The sequence below is a fragment of the Tupaia chinensis genome, unplaced genomic scaffold (genome assembly GCF_000334495.1).
Source record: "Tupaia chinensis unplaced genomic scaffold, TupChi_1.0 Scaffold000217_1, whole genome shotgun sequence".
Lineage (NCBI taxonomy): Eukaryota > Metazoa > Chordata > Mammalia > Scandentia > Tupaiidae > Tupaia > Tupaia belangeri.
In genome coordinates, this window is record NW_006159692.1 from 4,322,670 (window position 1) to 4,346,998 (window position 24,329).

General features: G+C 41.9%; 1 protein-coding gene across 1 annotated transcript in view; it reads left to right on the forward strand.

The window, feature by feature from the left end:
- Nucleotides 1–6,654, forward strand: part of MARCHF5 (membrane associated ring-CH-type finger 5) — a gene marked incomplete at its 5' end in the record, with an annotated part of 32,231 nt that extends 25,577 nt beyond the window's left edge. The window contains 3 exon segments of the mRNA XM_014587530.2: nucleotides 3,750–3,933; nucleotides 4,068–4,234; nucleotides 4,990–6,654. Coding sequence (XP_014443016.1) covers nucleotides 3,750–3,933; nucleotides 4,068–4,234; nucleotides 4,990–5,106 — 468 coding nt within the window.
- Nucleotides 6,655–24,329: the final 17,675 nt, after the last annotated feature.

Consider the following 24,329-nt stretch of genomic DNA (forward strand, 5'->3'; position numbering starts at 1 on the left):
TGCCTCTAGTATGAAGACAACCCCTGTAAGCATTGTCCATTTTTAATTATCAATTTAATTCTAAGAAAAATCTGTTTGTTCATCACTGTTTCATCCTTCTTACAAGTTTTTGTTTGTTCTTTTTGTTTTATTTTTAGTTTTGCTATAGGGCACACATGCTTACTGGAGAGAGAACAGAGAGAGGGAATGTGAAGAGTCACCCCCAGGGGGGATGGCTATGCCACAGTCCTTTCTCTATTCTCTTGGGATTTTACACAGGACACATACGCTTCCAGCATGATTCTCTAGCCACAGGATCTGGGACTCAAACCATGAAGCTGGCCATGTGGAATCTAGCTGCCTTAACCTCCATGCCACCTGCTAGCCTTTGTTTGTTGTTGTTATTGTTGTTTTTAATGAGATTTTTTTTTTTTTTTAAATTTCCAGTGTATCTACATTCACCAAAAGAAGGAAGGGGAACCGGAATAGAAAGAGAGAAAGCACCCCCCGTCAATAGGGTCTAGCCATGCCACAATCCTTTCTTCTCCATTTCTCTACCTCATGAGGAATTGGGACACTTAAACATGTACCCAATGTGTTTTTCAAGTTGCTGGGACTAGGATTCAAACTATGGTCAGCCATGTGGGATCCGGTTCCCTGTGCACAGAGCTTAATCTGCACTGTGGGACCAGTTCAAAAGTAAAATTCTAACAGGCAGTGTTTTAAAGGAAAAGACTTTAATTAGTGCTTAACCTTTCAGCAACGCTGAACTGCAGGCCCACCCTACTGTGAAGAGCTCTTAGCTCTTCAACAGAAAAACAAAACACTTTCTCTAAACCTGGTTTTTTTGTTGTTGTTGTTTGTTTTGTTTTGTTTTGTTGCCAGAAGGCACACATGCACTCACCAGAGAGAGAAAGCACCCCCTAATAGGGTATATTCACACTATAATCCCTTTTGCTCCATTCTTCATCCTGTCCAGATTTGGGGTAGGTACACACGTGCCCAGTGTGTTTTTTCAAGCCACCGGGGCCAGGATTTGAACCATATCATCAACCATGTGGGATCTGGTTTACTTAACTATTAGTCCATGGGGTCACCCCTAAGCCAATGATTCTATAGGCCTTTATTTTATACATGGACAACAAATTCTTAGAAAAGGCATTCTGGGGTCAGTAGGTGGTATGGTGGTTGAGATGCTAGACTCCCACATGGCTGACCACAGTTCGAGTCCTGAACCTGGCAGCTTGCTTTCTCACTCTTCCTTTATCTCTTTCTCTGGTCAGAATTGAAGAATAATGAGAATAAATAAAATTAAAAATAAATAAATCTTAAAAAAAGAAAAAAAAAAAAAAGGGCATACTGCAGTTCTTGGATCTCACCTTAAAATTAAAGTCTGAAAAATAACCTGTTTTTTTGTTTGATTTTTTCAGGGTGGGGAGCAGCTTGAAAAACATGTTTGGCACATAATACATGTGTGCCCCAAATCCAGCAAGATGGAGAAGTAGAGGGGACAGGATTGCAGCATGACCATGCCCCATTGGGGGTGCTTTCTTTTGCTCTCTGGCAAGAAAGTAAAAAAAAAAAAAAAAAAAAAAAAAAAAAAAAACTATGTTTAAATCTTGGGTCATGAAACTAGAATGATGTGATTACCCTGCAGAATTCATGACTTTGTATTGGCCACAGTTAAATCAGGCTCATTCCTGATTCAGCCTTCATTTATTTTTATCTTATTTTAAGAGGTTTTTGCCTTAAGGCAAAAGGAGAGAGAGAGGAGACAGACAGTGAGAGAGAAAGTGAGAAGTCACCCCCCAGGGTATATGGCCCTGCTGCAATCCCTTCTCCATTCTCCTCCTGGGATCTTGGGCATGCATGCGTACCCTTGCATGATTTTCACACCACCAGGTCCAGGACTCAAACCACAGTCAGCCGCGTGGAAGTCCAGCAATGTAACTGTTATGCCATCTGCTGGCCCCCTGCTTGCATTTATTAATAAAGTATGATTGTGGTGGCAGGTGGTACATTGCAGATGTTATACCACCATTTTTCTTCACAACATTTTTATTTGCACACTTGTTTGATTTGACTTTCTGTCACCTCCAAAAAACACTTCTTAGCTAACCGTGGTTTACTCAGCACCTAGGCCTAGTGTACCTGTTCCTGGTGCACAGTCAGTACTCGGATGAATGAATGTATACATGCAAGAGTGAGCAGATTCAACCCACTTCTAACTAGGTTAAGCACAGGGTATCTCTCTCCATTTTAGTCATTAACAGGTGGAGCAGTGGGTATTTGCTCACTTTGCCATATTTCCATGTTTCCTTATTCTTCAATACTTGTTAAAAAAGCTTTTACTGCTAGACATGAGGAACAAATTTCCCCTTCCTATAGGCCATGCCTAAGTATTCACTCTGCTTTATATTTCTAAAGCCCAAAAAAGAATATATTACCCAACAAATAATTTTTTCAAATATCTAAATTTATTTGCCAATACTTTGAGAATACCTGAGTCACATTTAAGGTTTTGTTTGTTTTTGTGGGGTTTTTTTAGAATTATTTGTTTTACTTATTATTTTTTTATTTGACCAGAGGGAAAGGGAAAGTAAGAAAGCAAGCCACCAGGTTCAGGACTCAAACCATGGTTGAACATGTGGAAGTTCAGCACCTTAACCATCAAACCACCTGCAGCCCTAAGTCACATTTAGTTTTAACTTTATAGTGATCATTATATGGAAAACAAAAATAATATAAAAATGAAATGTCTTGCATTACAGGTTAAAACATAATCTTTGAGCTAGTCAATTTTTGCCACCATTGTGGAATTGAAGTTCAAGAAATACATGAACAGACCATTTCACTTGAGGGAAACTCAGAATGACTATATTGCATGTAGAAATGTGAAGTTAAGGGGACCAGTAAATGGCGTAATGGTTACGTCGCTGGACTCCCACGTAGTCAACTGTAGTTCGAGTCCTGGACCCAGCAGCTTAAAATTCATGCCGGGTGTACATACATGCATGCCCAAAATCCCAAGAGAAGAATGAAGGAGAAGGACTGTGGCTTGGCCATCTCCCCTGGGGGGTGATTTCTCGCTGCCTCTTGTCTCTTGGGCGAGCGCATGTGCCCTGTAGCAAAAAATCTCTTAAAAAAAGAAAGAAATGTGAAGATAAGGTTTTGTTGTTGTTTTGTTTTTGGAGAGGTTTTTGCTATAGGACACATGTGCTCACTAGACAGAGACAGAGAGACAGAAAGTGAGAAATCACCCCCCAGGGGGATGACCACGCTGCAATCCCTTCTCCTCCATTCATCTCGGGATCTTGGGCACACACACACATTTCAACATGTAATATGAAATAGTGTAAAAACGACTTTTTTCTGGAATGAGAGACATTTCTTATAACAGATAGCTTTCGCCTATTTTATTTTTAATCTGCCAGAGGGTGTGTGTGCTTGCCAGAGAAAGAAAGCACCCCTCAACAGGGCATTGTCATGCTACAGTCCCTTCTCTTGCAGTTCTCTATCCTGTCAAGATTTTGGGCACACATGCAAACACACCTAGCAGTTCTTCAAGCTGGGCTGGATTCAAACCACAGCCATGTGGGATCCAGCTCCCTTAACCACTAGGCTACAGAGTCAGCTCTCCATCTAATTTTTGAAACTTTTTATTTCTGTATTCTTTTGAAACTCAGCATTTACTATAAAGGGACTGCGCTCAAGCATTCAACACATCGTTAGATGAGGGCGTGATTCTAGCAATGCTATCTATTTCACAGGTTGTAGGCCACAAAGAAGGTCTGGATGTTATGGAGAGAGCTGACCCTTTATTCCTTTTAATCGGACTTCCTACTATTCCTGTTATGCTGATACTAGGCAAGATGATTCGCTGGGAAGACTATGTGCTTAGACTATGGCGCAAATACTCGAATAAACTACAAATTTTGAACAGTATATTTCCAGGTAAGGTCCTGAATTAAGGTTGTAAAGTGCATGTCAAGTTGATTTTGTAGAACTGTAACATGCCTTTCTAGAAATGCTTGAAGATATTTTCACTATTCTGATTTATATGTACGAATATATTTTTTTTTCTCAAGGGATTGGTTGTCCTGTTCCTCGAATTCCAGCTGAGGCTAATCCTTTAGCAGATCATGTCTCTGCAACCCGAATTTTGTGTGGAGCCCTTGTCTTTCCTACAATTGCAACAATAGTTGGTAAACTGATGTTCAGTAGTGTTAACTCTAATTTACAAAGGACAATCTTGGTAAGTTGGTTTTACTCTTACATTTTGTTAAGTAACATACAAAAGACAATGAACCAAATTTGTTTTAGAAGGTGGAGGATGGGGAGTGGACTGTATAGATATGTGGCATGTGGCCCCTATTGTCATCCAGCAGCTGGAGTGAAAATAACAGGGAGGAGCTACCACACCAGCTCTGTCCTCCGTAATTGCACTGTGGGTAATTCCTCTCCTGGAATATGCACAAGTCATCACAGCAGGATTGTGGTGAAGAGATTCTGCGGTCGGGTCAGATTTCCTGGTTCAGGTCCTATCACAAATTGCCTTGCTGTGAAATGGGAGTCAAGTTTGTTGTCTTCTCTGTGGCTGCAGAATGGGGTTGGTGACTGTGGTTACTGTGAGGTTTAAAAGAGACACATCCTAGCATCTAGGAAGTACTCAAGTGCCGACTGTCATCTGCTCTCAGGTTGTGTTTCCCACCTCCTCTCCTCTGTTAGAGTCTAGACAGGAGCACCACATGGTATTCTCCCTTAGTGGATGTCGAACTGAGTATGCGGACGGTCACTCAGGATACCGGGAAGACATCTCTGTCTTCTGTCACCTGTAGTCTCGCTCTCCCTTTCTCACCCCCTGGAAGGAAACAGAACTGACTCCTTTGAACTCATTTGGATTAATTTAGCATCAAAGCCAATGCCTTTTCTGATCTAAATAAATTTGTTTTTACTATCCTGTTTCTTTAAACCTGCATTACAAAGAGCTAATTTTTCTTTTTATTTTAGGGTGGAATTGCTTTCGTTGCCATAAAAGGAGCATTTAAGGTTTACTTCAAACAGCAGCAATATTTACGTCAGGCACATCGCAAAATTCTAAATTATCCAGAGCAAGAAGAAGCATAAAACTGACTTCTAGTTGTTCTGCAGTTCCCATCCTTATGGGTTTGTTGTGTTGTTTTGATTCCATCCTTAATGCACTTGTGGAGACTTGTATAAGCTGCTGCTCCTATATTTTTAAGAAATATAATAAAGCACTTAGGGCAGGGGAAATCCTCTCAGTAATCACGGAACCTGAGGATATGATTTGTTTTCATTGTATGTACGTATTTCTTTACGGCAGTCTGAACCATTATCTTACCATGTAAACGTGGATCTGTTCCGTTTTCTCCAGACAAAAATGTAAAGCTCAAACTGTATGAATATTAAAAAACTGCACATGCTGTTTTATTCAAATGCCTCTTTTGTATATGTTCATGTTCAGTTTTTCTTAGAATCAGCAACTCAATGAAGGTACTATGAGGATTTTTCTCGCTGGCATAATTCGATTCCATGATAAACAGGAATATATGTTAATATGAGAAAATGTAAATTAAATCAGTTATAAAGAACAAACCAAAAATGTATGTAAACATTCAAATGATTACCTGAACCATTGAGATTTTGTTGTTTTCCTTAACCATGTGATGTCTGCCAACGTGTAGGGTAAAAATTCACAGGGCTTCCAGATCACTTTTTCACAATTGCATTTTATTTATATAATGTTGACATCTCACAGTTCATAATGTAATGTAATTTTGACTTGTGTAGTCTTGAGTACTGTGTGTGTGTACGTGTGTGTGTGTGAGTGACAGAGAGAGATACAGAGATAGAGACAGAGACAGTCATCAGGTCCTTCCATCTCTGGAGTAAGGTTTTTAAATCTGTATTTCTAGAAATTAGAGCTGCCAGTTTATAGTAGTTTACGCAGAGAATTTGACTTGTGAAAAAAGTAACCAGTGATATTAGTTTACTCTCTTACTCTTTGACTCACTGATTCAGATATTTGTTGATCACCAGTCTGTCCAGGCACTCTGCAGGGTGCAGTGGGATACAGTGGTGAACAAGCCAGACTTGGTCCAGCTCTCAGTTTACAGTCTGGTTTCAGCAGTTGGAAAACTAGCAGTGAATACACCAAGGGAAAGCCTCAGAGCTCTTGGCTTTTGTATCAGTCGATGGGTAGATAATTATGGAAATGAGCCTTGAGTTAAAGATTGGGTCATTTTTGGCTCAAGTCAGATTATAGAAAACCAGTACTAATGTTTTTAGATTTTAACTGCTTGTCATTACTGATGAGGCTAGCACCTTAGTAATCACTGTTTAACTCGTTTTGTATTCATTTTTCAAAAGCAATTATTTATTTTAAGCCATTTTCAGTAGGGTGGCCATTTTAATGTTGTTCAGCAATCTGAATGGTCTTGCAGTTATTTTCATTAAAATAATTTTAAAGAATAGCTCCAGGAACCCTATTTATTTTCTTGTTCACAGTATCTAATGCATGACAATAGTAAACGTTTCTCCTTACTGGTAAGTGGACTACTTCTCTTTAGGAGTATAGCAAATATAGATTGAACTATGTTAGATTGCAATAATGTATGTTATCTTTAGTAATTAAAGATTGGTACCTTTCTTTAATACGAATGTCTTCATTTGGAGTTACATGATGTTTATGTGAATGCCTGTTGAACCTTCAAAGTTCTAATTATTTGAGGAGGAAGGGAAGATTTGACCAGGCTTTAAGAACACTACTATAGTTCTGAAGGGGAAATATAAAGTCTATAATTATATATAAAAAATAGATTATATAGCTATACTTAAAGTATATTGGCTTTTCTTTATGTTTTCACTGTGAAAAGATATATATTAAATAGACACTTCTTGCATAATTTTGTTATGTAAAGCAGCCTTCAGGCAGCCTTTGCTGAAGTTACACAAGCACCGTTTCCCATTCACTATTTTAGCGGCCAAGGTAGAGTAGCTGCTTGGGTTTTTTGGCACCAGGACTGGGGAGGGCCAGGGAAACAACTGCAATCCTCTGGGGCAGGAGGGAGGGTTTCTAGGGCTGTGGGGAGGGAACTACAAGTGCCTGGGGACCAGAGTGGCCTCTAGCCCTGGAACCGAACACTTCTAATTCTAAAGAGCCTTAGCTCAAGAATAGCATATGCCAGTCTTTCCAAGAAGGTGGCCCGCCCCAGCATGAAGCAGTAGAAGAGCATGGGCAGGCTGAGTGTTGGATGGACCTGGGTTTAAGCCCTAATTTCACTTTTAATAACTGTATGCAACCTTGGAACTTAACTTTCTCTTAACCAAGGGACTTAACTTTTTTTCAGCTGCAGTTTTTTTCATCTCTGAAATGCAAGTGATACTTGTCTCAGAAAACTAGGACTGACGGAGAAATTCAAGGAACAGAAGCACCTTAGGCTCGAAATAGCCCCTACAGAGCAGTAGTTGTTTCTTAATTGCTAACATCTGTTTGCACTCTAGGAAAAGGGAATGAAGAGGCAAAAGCATGACGTTGGAGGAATATCAGAGAGATGCTTTAGACTTTGGGAATGGGTGGGTATATTTTGTGTTTTCCAGTTTATTTTCATATTGCTTTATTGTGTTATTTCTAGAAACTAATGTTTTAAACCTTTTATAAAATTCAATAACAACTAATAGAATCCTATTTACTGAAGTTACCTGCATTCAGAGTGGCTGAAAATGTTGTTCATTATACATGATTATCAAATGACTGTGAAGAATACAAAATTAAACTTAGTGACTTAATTAGTCACTGTCTTGCTAACTCTGCTGTAATTTTTTTAAACGTTTTGTTTTTAATATAGCAGACTATCGATACTGGCTGGATTAGGTTGAATAAAGAATTTTTATGTTCTCTAGGTGTACTTTGTCTTTTAAACAAATTCCAAAATATAATTCATTAACTGCATACCTATATAATTCTTTGTAAATCACAGTTATCAAGGTATTACTGAGATTTTTAAGTAAAAATCTGAAAATTTTTTTTTCTTTTAATTGCCCGAGAGTATGTGAGCTCACCAGAAAGACAAAGCACTCCCCAGTGGGGCATAGTCACACCACAATTCTTTCTCTATTCCTCTATCCCACCAGGATTCTGGGCATGCACACACTAACACCCAGTGTTTTTCAAGCCCTATGGCTGAGTTTGAACCAGTGGCCACATGGAATCCAGATACTTATATGCTATGTTTAACTATAAAATTGAGAAATAATTGGAATTTTTAACAACACTGTATAGAAGAATTTGTCTTAATTTTTTTAAGTGGACTAAGCTTAAATTTCAGGTATGTGCTAATGATTACCATTTATTCCTTTTTACCTACCCTCAGAGCCCCTTGCACGAAGTATGATTAAACAGACAACTTAGTCAAGATCTGTAGGTGGCATCTGCCATTGTGTCTATATTTTATTTTTATTTATTTTACCTCATGAGAGAGAGAAAGAGGCAGGCCTCCCCAATAGGATTCACACCACGATCCACCCCCAGCCTCGGCTGGTCCTGGATATTAGTATGCGTATATCTGGCACATTCAAGGAGTCTGAATGCAAACCTAGGATGTTCCTGTGGGAATCAACCTCCCAGTGTTATGTGGCCATGACACCACCATCAGACGCTTCAGACTATGGTATCTGTAAGTGTGTCCAAGGGAGAGCCAATCCTGAAGCCCATCAGTGAAGTACTGTGCAGAAAAAGCCAGACTCCCACATGCTTGACCAGGGTTCAAGTACTGGCCCCAGTGGTGTAAGCCAGGCATGTGTGCATGTGCCCACGATGGAGAGTGGGACAGAAAAGGATTACAGCATGATTGGGCCCTGTCAAGGTTGCTTCTCCCTCTTGCTTTCCTGCATGCACATGTGCCTGTGTCTTAATAAAAAGAAGGCATATTTAAGTGAGTTGGGAACAGAAATTAATTCCTCTGAGATACCAAGAACTTAAATTTCTTTTCTTTTTTTTTGGGGGGGGGGAGAGATTTTTTTTCTATGGGGTGCATGCGCTCACTGGAAAGATAGAGACAGAAGAAAGAAATGACCCCCTGGGGTAATGGCCATGCCACAATCCCTTCTCCATTCTCCCAGTATCTTGGGCACACATGTACACACACCCGGCATGAGTTTGAAGTCACCGGGTCCAGAACTCAAACCGCGGTTGACCATGTGAGAGTCCAGCAATGTAACTGCTGTGCCATTTGATGGCTCCAGAACTTAAATGTCTAAAGTAGGGTAGAATTTTCTAGAATAAATCAAGTAAAGGCTCTCCCATCTGTATGGGTTGTATGGTTTTAGGTCATATTACATCCATGTGAATGGTAGACTAGCTGAGGAGAAATGGCTTAGATAGTCCTGGATACCTAGCCTGGCTGATACTCAATAGCCTTTGCTGAAGTTACACAAGCACCGTTTCCCATTCACTATTTTAGCGGCCAAGGTAGAGTAGCTGCTTGGGTTTTTTGGCACCAGGACTGGGGAGGGCCAGGGAAACAACTGCAATCCTCTGGGGCAGGAGGGAGGGTTTCTAGGGCTGTGGGGAGGGAACTACAAGTGCCTGGGGACCAGAGTGGCCTCTAGCCCTGGAACCGAACACTTCTAATTCTAAAGAGCCTTAGCTCAAGAATAGCATATGCCAGTCTTTCCAAGAAGGTGGCCCGCCCCAGCATGAAGCAGTAGAAGAGCATGGGCAGGCTGAGTGTTGGATGGACCTGGGTTTAAGCCCTAATTTCACTTTTAATAACTGTATGCAACCTTGGAACTTAACTTTCTCTTAACCAAGGGACTTAACTTTTTTTCAGCTGCAGTTTTTTTCATCTCTGAAATGCAAGTGATACTTGTCTCAGAAAACTAGGACTGACGGAGAAATTCAAGGAACAGAAGCACCTTAGGCTCGAAATAGCCCCTACAGAGCAGTAGTTGTTTCTTAATTGCTAACATCTGTTTGCACTCTAGGAAAAGGGAATGAAGAGGCAAAAGCATGACGTTGGAGGAATATCAGAGAGATGCTTTAGACTTTGGGAATGGGTGGGTATATTTTGTGTTTTCCAGTTTATTTTCATATTGCTTTATTGTGTTATTTCTAGAAACTAATGTTTTAAACCTTTTATAAAATTCAATAACAACTAATAGAATCCTATTTACTGAAGTTACCTGCATTCAGAGTGGCTGAAAATGTTGTTCATTATACATGATTATCAAATGACTGTGAAGAATACAAAATTAAACTTAGTGACTTAATTAGTCACTGTCTTGCTAACTCTGCTGTAATTTTTTTAAACGTTTTGTTTTTAATATAGCAGACTATCGATACTGGCTGGATTAGGTTGAATAAAGAATTTTTATGTTCTCTAGGTGTACTTTGTCTTTTAAACAAATTCCAAAATATAATTCATTAACTGCATACCTATATAATTCTTTGTAAATCACAGTTATCAAGGTATTACTGAGATTTTTAAGTAAAAATCTGAAAATTTTTTTTTCTTTTAATTGCCCGAGAGTATGTGAGCTCACCAGAAAGACAAAGCACTCCCCAGTGGGGCATAGTCACACCACAATTCTTTCTCTATTCCTCTATCCCACCAGGATTCTGGGCATGCACACACTAACACCCAGTGTTTTTCAAGCCCTATGGCTGAGTTTGAACCAGTGGCCACATGGAATCCAGATACTTATATGCTATGTTTAACTATAAAATTGAGAAATAATTGGAATTTTTAACAACACTGTATAGAAGAATTTGTCTTAATTTTTTTAAGTGGACTAAGCTTAAATTTCAGGTATGTGCTAATGATTACCATTTATTCCTTTTTACCTACCCTCAGAGCCCCTTGCACGAAGTATGATTAAACAGACAACTTAGTCAAGATCTGTAGGTGGCATCTGCCATTGTGTCTATATTTTATTTTTATTTATTTTACCTCATGAGAGAGAGAAAGAGGCAGGCCTCCCCAATAGGATTCACACCACGATCCACCCCCAGCCTCGGCTGGTCCTGGATATTAGTATGCGTATATCTGGCACATTCAAGGAGTCTGAATGCAAACCTAGGATGTTCCTGTGGGAATCAACCTCCCAGTGTTATGTGGCCATGACACCACCATCAGACGCTTCAGACTATGGTATCTGTAAGTGTGTCCAAGGGAGAGCCAATCCTGAAGCCCATCAGTGAAGTACTGTGCAGAAAAAGCCAGACTCCCACATGCTTGACCAGGGTTCAAGTACTGGCCCCAGTGGTGTAAGCCAGGCATGTGTGCATGTGCCCACGATGGAGAGTGGGACAGAAAAGGATTACAGCATGATTGGGCCCTGTCAAGGTTGCTTCTCCCTCTTGCTTTCCTGCATGCACATGTGCCTGTGTCTTAATAAAAAGAAGGCATATTTAAGTGAGTTGGGAACAGAAATTAATTCCTCTGAGATACCAAGAACTTAAATTTCTTTTCTTTTTTTTTGGGGGGGGGGAGAGATTTTTTTTCTATGGGGTGCATGCGCTCACTGGAAAGATAGAGACAGAAGAAAGAAATGACCCCCTGGGGTAATGGCCATGCCACAATCCCTTCTCCATTCTCCCAGTATCTTGGGCACACATGTACCCACACCCGGCCTGAGTTTAAAGTAACCGGGTCCAGAACTCAAACCGCGGTTGACCATGTGAGAGTCCAGCAATGTAACTGCTGTGCCATTTGATGGCTCCAGAACTTAAATGTCTAAAGTAGGGTAGAATTTTCTAGAATAAATCAAGTAAAGGCTCTCCCATCTGTATGGGTTGTATGGTTTTAGGTCATATTACATCCATGTGAATGGTAGACTAGCTGAGGAGAAATGGCTTAGATAGTCCTGGATACCTAGCCTGGCTGATACTCAATTGCAAAGCAAGTTCCTTTTTTTTTTTTTCTTTTTCTTTCTTACTTTTTTGTTGTTGTTGTTGCTATTGGGCTCGTGTGCTTGTCAGAGAGACCGAGACAGAAAGCAAGAAATCACACCCCCAGGAGGAATGACCACGCCACAATCCCTTCTCCTCTATTCTTTTGGGATCATGGGCACGCATGCACACACGCCCAGCATGAGTTTAAGCCATGGGGTCCGGGACTCAAACTACAGTCGACTACATGGGAGTCTAGCAACCTAGCCATTACGCTAACTGTTGGTTCCCAGAACAAGTTTCTTTACCTCTTAAACCATTGATTTCCTCACCATAAAATGAAGATTATGAAATTCTTGGGCCAGCCTGTGGCATGGTGGTTGAGGCAGCTGAATCTCACATGGCCGACAGCATGGCTCAAGTCCCAGACACAGCAGCTTAAAAAACACACTAGGGTCTTTCCCACTATACAAGATGGCAGGCGATAAAGCTGCAAAGCAGGATACTAAGGAGAAGAAACCTGAAGCCAAGAAGCCAGTGGCAAGGTTAAAAAGGGTGACCCCAAGGCTAAAAAGCCCAAGAAGGGGAAGCCCCATTGCAGCCGAAACCCTCTCCTAGTCCAGGGCATAGGCAGATACTCCCAGTCTGCCATGTATTCCAGGAAGGCCACGCACAAGAGGAAATACTCGGCCACTAAATCCAGGATCGAAAAGAAAAAGAAGAAGGTTCTTATAACTGTCACGAAACCAGTTGGTGGAGACAAGAATGGTGGTACCCGGGTGGTTAAACTGCGCAAAATGCCTAGGTATTATCCTACTGAAGATGTGCCTCGAAAGCTGTTGAGCCACGGAAAAAACCCTTCAGTCAGCATGTGAGAAAGCTGCGAACCAGCACCACTCCTGGGACCATTCTGATCATCCGCACTGGATGCCACAGAGGCAAGAGAGTGGTTTTCCTGAAGCAGCTGAGCAGTGGCTTGCTACTTGTGACTGGACTGCTGGTTCTCAATTGAGTTCCACTGTATAGAACACACTAGAAATTTGTCATTTGCCATCTCCACAAAAACTGATATTAGCAAAGTAAAAATCCCAAAGCACCTTACCGATGCTTACTTCAAGAAAAAGAAACTGCAGAAGCCCAGACACCAAGAAGGTGAGATCTTCAACACAGAGAAGGAGAAATACGAGATTTCAGAGCAGTACAAGATTGATCAGAAAGCTGTGGACTTGCAAATTTTACCAAAAATCAAAGCTGTTCCTCAGCTCCAGAGCTACCTGCGATCTGTGTTTGCCCTTACAAATGGAGTTTATCCTCACAAATTAGTGTTCTAGATTTTTTGCTAAGAACCTAATTAAATAACTGATCATATTTTAAAAAAGCTCACACACACACACACACACACACACACACACACACACACTAGGTACATGTGCATGCATGTCCAAAATCCAAAAGGGAAGTACAGAGAAGGTATCGCCTTATGATCATCCCCAATAGGGGATGCCTTCTCACTTTCCCTTTCACTTTCTGTCTCTGGCAATCTCAGGTACCATCTGACAAAATTAAAAACAAAACAATATTGGCCAACCAGTGGCATGTGGTTCAAAAGACCAGATCATACATGGCCAACTTTGTAGTTCAAGTCTTAGACCTTCTGACTTAAAAATGTACTGGGTGCATGTATGTGCATGCCTAAAATCCCGAGAGAAGAATGGAAGTGGAGATTGCAGCATGGCCTTTCCCCCGGGGGTGATTTCTTTTTCCTCTGTCTCCCTGTCTCCATGAGCACACTCGCCCGTAACAAACTTCAGACAAACCCTATCTCAAGTTACTGTGAGGATGAGGTGAGGTGACATCCTAGGACAGTTTGCTATCTGGGGAAACCAAGTAAATCTACGGTTTAAGTGAAGAGTGAAGGTGTGTTGCCCACAACTTCATTGGTCCGCTGGAATCACAAGATTCCTTTTTCACTCTCCGTCACCCTGCACACCATTAAAATGGTAAGAGGGTGGAATGTCTCACTTACCTGCTTTCCTGGAGCAAAGATCTTCAGCAAAAGGAAGGGAGGAACACCTATGGGAGCCTGTGGACAACTGCAGAGGCCAGGTCATCATTCTGGCCCGCCCCTGTGGGTTTAAGCCTTTTACTGATAACAGCATGCCAGGTTATGGTGTGTCAACAACAGAAAGGGGGAAAGAGAAATCACCCCTGGGGGATGACCACACTGCCACCCCTTCTCCATTTGGGGCATGCACACACACACGCACCGGGTGTGATTTTCAAGCCATGGATCCGGAGCTGGAACTATAGTCGACCATGTGGGAGCCCAGCTCCTTCACCACCACACCACCTGCTGGCCCTGAGATGTTCAGTCTTTAAAAGTGCCTAGCAAATCCTGTCTTAGGATTGTATTGTCACCACAGGAGCGTAAGGTCCATCAGGGCGGAGATTTAAGTTACTCTATCCCAGCACTCAAGTGGCAACCAGCACGTGATAGAAGCGTGATAAACATTTTGTGAATGTAGGAAAAACGTTCTTTTTTTCTTTTTTTTTTTGAGAGGTTTTTGCTATAGGGTGTGTGCACTCACCAGAAAGACAGAGAGAGACAGAGACAGAAAGTGAGAAATCACCCCCCAGGGGGGATGGCCACACCGCAATCCCTTCTCCATTCTCCTCTCGGGATCTTGGGCACGCACACACACACGCCCGGCATGAGTTTAAGCCACCGGGTCCGGGACTTGAACCACGGTTGGCTACATGGGAGTCCAATGACATAGCCATTACACTAACTGCTGGTCCCCAAAGTTCCCTTTTTTTAAATACTGCAATAGGTGCATGCACGCACAGTATGGGTGAGAGAGAGAGAAAGGGAAAGTGAGAAAAGCACCCCTCATGGGGCATAGTCAGACCACAATTCCTTCTCTAGCTCTCCCTCCTTTCAGGATTTTGGACACACACTTGCCCTGGCATGTTTTTCAACCTACCAAGTCTGGGACCTGAACAGCACAGTCATATGAGATCCAGCTGCCTTGACCACCATGCCACAAGCTGGCCCAAAAATGCTTATCTTAATGTGATTTGTTTCTGTCTCTTAAGTTTGGGGGGCGAGGGGAGGAGACATGTGTGTATATATATATTTTTTTCAATAAAGCAATTTTTGAAAGGTATAAAGCTACTTTAAACTGGATAACTGTGAAGGGTGCAACATTAATCAGCAAGCCTAAGCAGCAGCACTGACCTGACCTCTTCAGAATGAAGTTTCTCAACTTAACCAGCAGGAACAGCAAATGAAGATCTGCCTACTAGCTCGCTTTCTGGAAGCCACCAGGACACCTAAATGAAAGCCCTGAGGGAGAACAGTGAATGAGGCGCCGTCAGCATTTTGCTGCCCTTGTGATTCGTACATGCCCAGAAATAAACCCCGTCGTGATCTGCTGGGTAGTTCTTGAGGAGCAGCCGGTGTCGAATCTGGGCAGGCTGTGCTTGGAGAGCTCCATGGCTTTCTGTGCTGGTCAGTCACTGTCCCAGTAAGGACTGCACACAGGACAGATGTCAGCGCTGCCACCACGTCTGGGTAAGGATTCACAGAACTATAGTCCTAAGGGCTATTTCAACATTTGAAAATAGTTAACACCCCCAAGTCCTGACTAGCTGCCTCTGAGCAGGTTAGACTTTAACCTGCTAAGGCAAGAGATTAAAATGAAGGATTTTTTTTTTTCTCAGCCAAATTCAAAGGCACCACTATTATTCAAAAGGGAAGAACACAACCTAGCCAAAAGGGAGCTTGACTCCTAGCCCACTCCGAAAAACTGGTGGCCTGGCATCCCAGCCACTCAGAGACTGAGGAGACCTCTACAACATGGCATGAGTAAGAAGCACATTTTTTAAAAAGTTTTATATGTTGGAATATACACATGCAATTATATATGAAGACCAGAGCGGTATTCACCAAGCTAAAAAGTGAGAAAAATATAAACAATCATCAACTGACAAACAAGATACGCTGGAATAGAATTCAAACACTGGAATAGAATTCAGGCATAAAAAGGAATGAAGTACTGGGTTATGCTACAACATGGATGAGACTTGAAAATACTAAGCTAGGTGAAAGAAGCCAGATAAAAAAGACCATGCGTTATGGTTCTATTATGTGGGATGTCCAGCAAAGACAAATCCATAGAGACAAAGTATTAATGTAATAGATTAGTAGTTGCCAGGGACTGGAGAGAGGGAGAAATAAAAAAGTGACTGCTAACGGGTGCAGTGTTTCTCAGGGGAGTTGAAAATGTCCTGGAATTAATGTCCTGATCGCACAACTCTGTGAGTAAAGACTGCTGAATTGTACACTTTAATTACAGGGTGGACTTTATGACAGGTAGATTATATCTCAATAAAGCTCTTTTTTGTTTTATTTTGTCTTGGGGAAATCACATGAAACAGCTGAAGAACAGAAATAATTCCTGTATAGGGCCTCTGGGCTAGCACAGGCATTTCAAAATACCCCCACCACATATTCCACGGTAATAATGTACTTGAACTTTAAACTGGAAACTGTTTTCCAGTTTCTAAAATATTACCGAATGTTGATTTTGCATAGATTTATGCAAATTAACAGCATTCACAGACCACTGGTATACTTAGAATCCTTAGAAGATGTGCCCTGCTGAAATATGCACTGTCTAGCTTTATTATCATTTTAAAGAATTACTTATTTAATTCCATTTGTTATTATTATTTTTTAATTTGAACAGACAGAGAGAGAGGGATAGAGAATGGGAAAGCAAGAAAGGAAGCCACCAGGTCGGGACTCAAACTACAGTTGGCCATGTGGGAATCCAGCGCCTTTAACCACCATGTCATCTGCCAGCCCCTGTCTCTAGCTTACATTTACAGGAAAAGGCCCATCTTCTGTGGCTCAGCTGGTAGCATGCTGTACTACAGCTGGAAGCCACATGCCAACCTCGGTACATCTCAGGGATCTGAACTTGTGGTCAGCCATGAGGCTTCCAGCACTAGAGTTCAGTTTGCTACCAACTGTGCCACCAGGCTGGGCCTCTAGTATATATTGATAAAAGGAAAAAATAAAGATGTAGAATAATGCTTATAGTATGTTCCACCTAACAAAAAATGGGGATAGGGAAAACAGACTGATTTGTTTATGCTTAAAATAACATCTCTGGGGGTCAGTGGGTGGCATGGTGGTTAAGGCGCTGGACTTCCATGTAGCCAACTGTGGTTCAATTCCCAGACCCAGCAGCCTGAAACTCATGCCAGGCATGTGTGCGTGTGTGCCAAAAATCCCAAAAGGAGAATGGAGAAGGGATTGTGGCCTGGTCATCTCCCATAGGGGGACAATTTCTTGCTTTCTGTCTGTCCCTCTGGCTAGCACACATGCCCTAATAGCAAAAATATCTCTCTCTAAAAAGAAATTAATTTAAAAGGCTAAATTTCTGGGGGGTCAGCAGGTGGCATGGTAGTTGAGGCACTGGATTCCTACATGGCTGACCACAGTTCGAGTCCTGAACCTGGCTAGCGGCTTGCTTCTCTTTCTCTCTCTCTCTCTCTCTCTCGCTCTCTGTCTCTCTGATCAAACTGAAGAATAATAATGAATAAGAAAGTTAGATAAATAATTCTTTTTAAAAAATTAAATTTCTAGAAGCATAGATGAGAAAATAAATTCTCTATAGGAGGTTTGGTATTCATCAGGTATTGCTCACTATACATGAGTCAAGGAGGGCTGCTTCACCTCAGCCTTAGGGGATTTTTGTTTGGTTTTGTTTTGACTGTTGTGCTCTTAAAGTTCAGGTCCCAGAAAAGGATTCCAGAAATGCTCAGTCCTTGCAACCACAACCAGTTCATCCCAACCGTAGAGTGAGTTTTATTGTGTATGTGTTTTTATTGTGAGGACACACTTGCCAAGAGAGAGACAGAGGGAGAGGGAGAAAGCACCCTCCTTAGAGGATGGCCACGCTGCAATCTCTTCTTATCCATTCTCCTCTTAGGATTTTAGGCACGTGCACACACACATTCGGTGTGAGTTTTAAGCCACTAGGTCCTGACTCAAACCGGGGTCGACTATGTGGGAGTCCAGCAACAAACCATTACACCGTCTGCAGGTCCTGACAGTTAATAATTGCTTAAATTGGGACCAGCAGGTGGTGTGGTGGTTAAGGCGCTGGACACTCCCACATGGCCGACCATGGTTTGGGTCCCAGACCTGGTGGCTTGCTTTCTTACTTTCTATTTCTGTCTCCAGTGACCACTTGTCCCCTATTGCAAATTAAAATAAAAAATAAATAAATAAATGAGTGGATAAATAAATAACTTTAAAAATAATAATAATTGCTTAAATTTATTTATTTATTTATTTTTTATTTTAATTTGCAATAGGGGACAAGTGGTCACTGGAGACAGAAATAGAAAGTAAGAAAGCAAGCCACCAGGTCCAGGACTAGAACTGCCATATGGGAGTTGAGCATCTTAACACCACACCACCTACTGGCCCAATACTTAATATTTTTTTCCTTTTTTCTCTTTTTTTTTTAAAAAAAAAAAAAAAAGAGGTTTTTGCCTTAGGGCATGTGCACTCACAGGAAAGAGACAGAAACAGAGGGAAAGTGAGAAATCACCTCCCCCTCCTGAGGGGAGAGGGCCATGCCACAATCCCTTCTTCATTTTCCTCCTAGGATCTTGGGCACACGAGCACATGCACCTGGCATGATTTTCAAGTTACCAGGTCCAGGACTTAAACTGTGGTCGGCCATGTGGAAGTCCAGCAACGTAACCACTACATATAGCCTGGTTAAGGGAAGACAGATCCCACAAGACTGACTACAGTTTCTTTCCTTTTTTTTTTAGAGAAATGTTTGTTATAGGGCACGTGTATACACCAGAGAGACAGAAAGCGAGAAATTAACCCCAGGAGGGATGGCCACACTGCAATCTCCTCTTCCAGTCTCCTCTCAGGATCTTGGGTATGCACACCCACCCAGTGTGAGTTTCAAGACTCCAGGTCTGGACTTGAACCGCAGTCGGCCATGTGGGAGTTCAGCAACATAACCACTATGCCATCTGCTGGTCCCCTGACTGCAGTTTTTGTGACTCTGTCTCAGCGGCTTGAAAAACACAGTGGGTACATGAGCACGCATACACAAAATGCCATCAGAATGGAGAAACGGAGAAGAGATTGCAGCGAGACCACATCACATGGGAGGGGAGAGGTTCTTTTTCTCTGTTTCTCTAGCTCTCCCTGGTGAGTACATGTGCCCACTGGCAATTTAAAAAACTTATTAAATGTACTTTTAAAAATTTTCTAAATAGTATGTGCTAGTTACAGAAACCTCAACTGACATAGAAGCAGATCAAAATGTAAAGTAAAATCTCCCCATTCCACATTCTCCCATTGGCATTAATTTGGTGTATACCTCCCTTTCTATACATTTTTTCTAAAAAGAAACAAAGGCACTTATTTACATGGCTTTTGGAGTTAAACAAATGAGTCTATACTGTACACATTACTGTGAAAGGCACTGTCTTTCACCAATAATCTGTTTGTGGTTTCTGTCTATTGTCTTGGCTATTTAATAGCTGCACAATATTCTATAGGATATGTCAGGTCCTATATGACCAGTTTATTCTGATTTTTAAATATTTTTGTACCTACAAAATAATATTACAATGATGACACTTACAGTAGATTACACACTTGTGCAAGCACTTTTTCAAGTCTAGTATTGCGGTAATCAGAATGGACTCTAGTTACACTGTCGGGGTCCAAAACGAGCACCAGTTCCACGACTTTGTAATTTGGGGCAAGTCATCAAACTCTTGTACCTTGATTTCCCCAACAGCAAAATGATAATCAAAACAGGCCTTATCTCATAGGGTATATAATTAGAATTAAGCTATAGAGAATATACAAAATGCATAGCTAATTGGTACACCAAAGTACTCATTAAATATTGGCTATTCACTTGTATTAGTATCAATAAAATTAATAAATAGTCCCTATTAAAATAATTATCATCACTTCTCAAGAAAGAAAAAACAGGATAAATTGAAACAGTAGTAATTAGTTAAGAAAAATGGTATCATTACTCCTTAAAGTCAATTATTCCACCAGGCAGGTCAGTTAATGAAAATTTATTTTACTATGTGAAGAATTTTACATTAAGCTACTTCCTTCAGAAAAACCCAAACAATTTGCATTTTAAGTAACAGTGAACAGGACTTCTGAAACCCAGAGGGAAGACATTAACTAGTAATTAGAAAATCAGTCTCTTTGTTGGAAGTTTTAATACTTTCGCTGGCTCTCTATCCTGACATTTTACCAGCCCTAAGCAGAGGCTGGAGAAAGGGCAGGGCCATGAATATATCTGGTGGGCCTCTAGGACCTTGCAAGAACTGGTAGCATCTCAGGGCTTGGTCTGCATTTCGGTCACATTAAAATTATGAGTACTTCCCTCCAAGGATCACTGTCCCTCTTTTACAAGCTTGAGCATCAAGGCTCAGAAATGACGTTTACAGTTTCTTCAGTGTATGCCTCTAAAAGCAAGACAAGCTGCCTAGCGTGAAGGGCAGTTCCAGGCAGGGATACTAAGAACTCACAGGGAAGGGCTGCTGGAGAGTCCGGTTCTAATCAGGCAGATGCATGGTGGGCAAGGAACCCAATCTAAATGCAGGAAGGGTGGGCCTGGGCTCTGCCAAGTTTTTCAATGCACTACTCATCTGATTTCAAGAAGGAAGCACCCAACCACCAAATGCTTGAGAACGGACACAGGGGCTGGGCTGACAGCACTGGCAGCTGCTGGGAATGTGCTAGAAATGTGGAATCTCTGAATTAGGACCTCCGTTTAAGTGATGTCCCAGATCTGTGCAGAACCCCTAACGAAGACCTAATCCCTGGTGAATTTCCCCACAGGGGAAAAGGTGATGATTCCTCAACAGGAAATTTATAGTCTGGTCACAGAAGGAAGAGGATTCCAGGACAGCCCTTAAAATGCACCCTGGGATTCTAGCACAGCCTCATCTCCACCAAACTTCTCCCCAACCCCCACCCCTGTGCTCAGGGCATGTGGACAATGTCTGGTGGCGCTAGGAAAGGGTTTCTTCACTCTAGATTGGATTTCTCAGGCACTACTGACATTTGGGAGATCTGAGAGAGGCTTCTGCTATAAACCCTTGATCTTTTTACGTGTGTGTGTGAGAGAGAAAAGTGCTTGTGCATGAGAGAGGAAAAAAATGAGGAAGGAAGAAAAGAGGGAGAGGTGAGGAGAAAGCACTCTTGACAGGGTCTCCTCACACCACAATCCCCCTTCCCCTCCAGCTCCTCCAATCTCGGGGATCCATGGGTACTTGGCACATTTTTCAAGCTGAGTGGAATCTAAACTGCACTCACCATATGGCCTCCGGCACTGCAGGGCACTAGTGTTACCACAGCACCATGGCCAGGCTTTGGTCTTTTTAAAGACTGTTAAACCCCCTGTTCTCCCTCTTACACTAGTTTTTGGCCAGTGCTAGAACATCAAGCCTACAGCTGTGTTCCTTTTGCTCAGGGATGCCTCCCTCCCAGGGACCACCTATAGCTTTACTGCTATATTAAGAGGCCATGAAGATGAACACGTGGAAGGCTTGAATCCAGGTGCCAGGGGGCAAAGCAAGCACCTGGCTTTGCCAGCAGGAAGGCTCCAGGATAAAAAGAAATGAATGCTGCGATAGTGGAAAAGAACAGCTTTGTTTTCCTTCATCGGACACTGCCTTGATAAGGGGCTTTCACAAGGAGGTCCTCTTTGGAAAGTTTCTCCCTGTCCCTGAGCCCACCAGACTTTCCACCCAGGCCTCTCCTGCAGAGCCTGTGGAAGCAACCCGGCACATGCACCGCTATCCTTGGTCCTGAACCAGCAACCCAAGTTGGAGGGTGCTTCACAACCTGGTGGCAAATCAGAATTGATGGGAGAGGGTGATGAAAGTACTGGCTGCAGGCGCCAGCAGGTGGCATGGTGGATAAGGTGGTGAATTCCCACATGGCTAACCACGGTTCAAGTCCCAGACTTGGCAACTTGAAAATCACACCAGGCCCAAGAATATGCATGCCCAAAATCAAAGGAAGAGAATAGAGGGGAAAGGATTGTGGCATGGCCATCTCTCTAGGGGATAATTTCTCGCTTTCCTTCTCACTGTTTCTCTCTGGCAAGCTCATGTGTCCTATGGCAAAAAAAAAAAAAAAATTTAAAAAGTAAAACAAAGTAATAACAAACACTAACTTCAAAACCCCATCCCCAAAGTATTCTGGCTTGATGGATCTCCATTTTTTTAAGAAACCAAGATCCCAGTTGTTTCTGATAGTTGGCCTGTGAATTACAGCTTGGAAATCGCTCTGCTACGATACACTTCTTGCTCCTAAGCCCATGCAGTGGACATCTGCTGCTCCCCCCCCCCTTTTTTTCCTGTTAGTATCTATTCCCAAATCTTCAGAAAAGGCATCCTGGCTCTCCTTAGGAGAGTCGCCCCTCTCTACTCTCAGGTTTGGACAAAACTGACTCAGATCCAGGCCATGCAACGTATCCCATCTTCCTGACCACAGTTACTGGCTCTGAGATGACCCCATGTGAGCCAAGGAAGGAGCCAAGAGGTGTGAGATGAGGCCCAGCAAGGCACTGGAGCCAAGCGAGGAGCAAGTGGAGGAGAGAAAGAGGGAGACCAGGTCTAAGTGAAGGTGCTTGAATTTTTTTTCTAATGGCCAGAGAGTACATGTGCTTGACAGAGACAGAGACAGAAAGAAAGAAAGCACCCCCAATGGGGCATGGTTACACCACAATGCTTCTCCATTTCTCCATCCTGTTGAGACTTTGGTCATGCATGCACATGTGTATTTTTTAAGCCAGGATTTGAACTGTGCAGTTTGCCATGTCAGATCCAGCTCCCCTAACCACTACAGGTGTCCTTGTTTGAATCTCTTTATCAAGTGGCCCTGAAGCTAGCAGGTCCCCGAGAATGTCAGTGTGTCTGTTTTGGAGAACCAATATAGCCCTTTCACTGCTTAAGCCAGTTTGGATTAGGGTTCTGTCTCTTGCAACCAAATCTGAAAAACATTTTAATTTTTTTAGAGACAGGGTCTCACTTTGTCACCAAGGCTGACCTTGAATCCGTGACCTTCCTGCCTCGGGCTGCCGAGCAGTCCCACGCCTGAGAATTCTGAGGCAGGTAAGAAAAGAGCACAAAGGAAGAGGGCTGGGGTTGGAGACAAACGGAGAAGCTGAAAGGTTGCCAGAGGGAAATAAGGAGGACTAACTTGGATACTGTTTTCAATTAATCCATTACCAAAAAGAAAACTAGTCATGGCTTAAAGGTCACTTGACAAGGAGAGTGAAACACGGCTGGGCCTGGGGTTGGGACAGGCAGGACAGGGGTGCTAAACCACAAGCAGAGATATCCTACTCTGGAAGTTCCAAAGTGTTCATAGGTTTTCTTGATTGATTGTATTTAAGTATTTATTTATTTATTGTTGACAGAGGGTGAGAAAGAGAAAGGAAGTACAAATTTGGGGCACACACACGTCTAAATGTTTTCCAAGCCACAGGGGCTGGGATTCAAACCATAGTTGGCTAAGTGGGATCCGGCTTCCTAAGCACAGGAATTAACCACTGTGCCAGCAGGCTGTTGGCTTTTATTTTCTATCTCAATAAATAAATAAATTAATAAATAATAAATGCTATCTACCACTGTTGCCAGCCCCACAACCTGGTTAAGGGAGCTTATCCCACATGGCCTATTGTGGTTTTAATCTCAGCCCTAGCAGCATGAAAAATACATAACGGGCACATCTTTTTTTTTTTTTTTTTTTTTTGATTTTTAAATTTACATTCATTCACTGTACATCATTATAGCATAAAAATGAGCTTTTTCCATTCAGAATACACTGTATATTTGCTCAATCAAGCACATCAACATATGTGTTATTGTCAACAAATAATTTTCCATTTCTTGTTTCCTGTATGTTTTGCCTTTTTTCTCATCCTTGGTTCCCTGTCTCACCCTCTGCCATCTCCCACCCTCCTCCCACACTGTGTCTGGTATCTATTGTTGCTTTCTATGCCTCCCCCATTTTATTGTTTCACTAAATATCTTAATAAATCTAAATATTTTCAATAGCAAGCACAGCCATATATACATATCCATGAACACGAGTCTGACTTCAGGCATAAACCTCAGTGAAGAGAATGAACATACTATAAAGTAGCACCTAGCTAGGGCTACTTAGCTAGGGCTATATAGCTTACTGCAGTCATCAAATAGGTATTTTTAATGTTTTTTTCTTCTGAAAATTTTTTTTTATCAATTTACATTCATTTCCTGAGCATCATCACAACATACTAAATGTGGTTTCCTATCTAGAATAAACTGCATAGTAGCTTAATCATGCATGTTATCATCCATAATA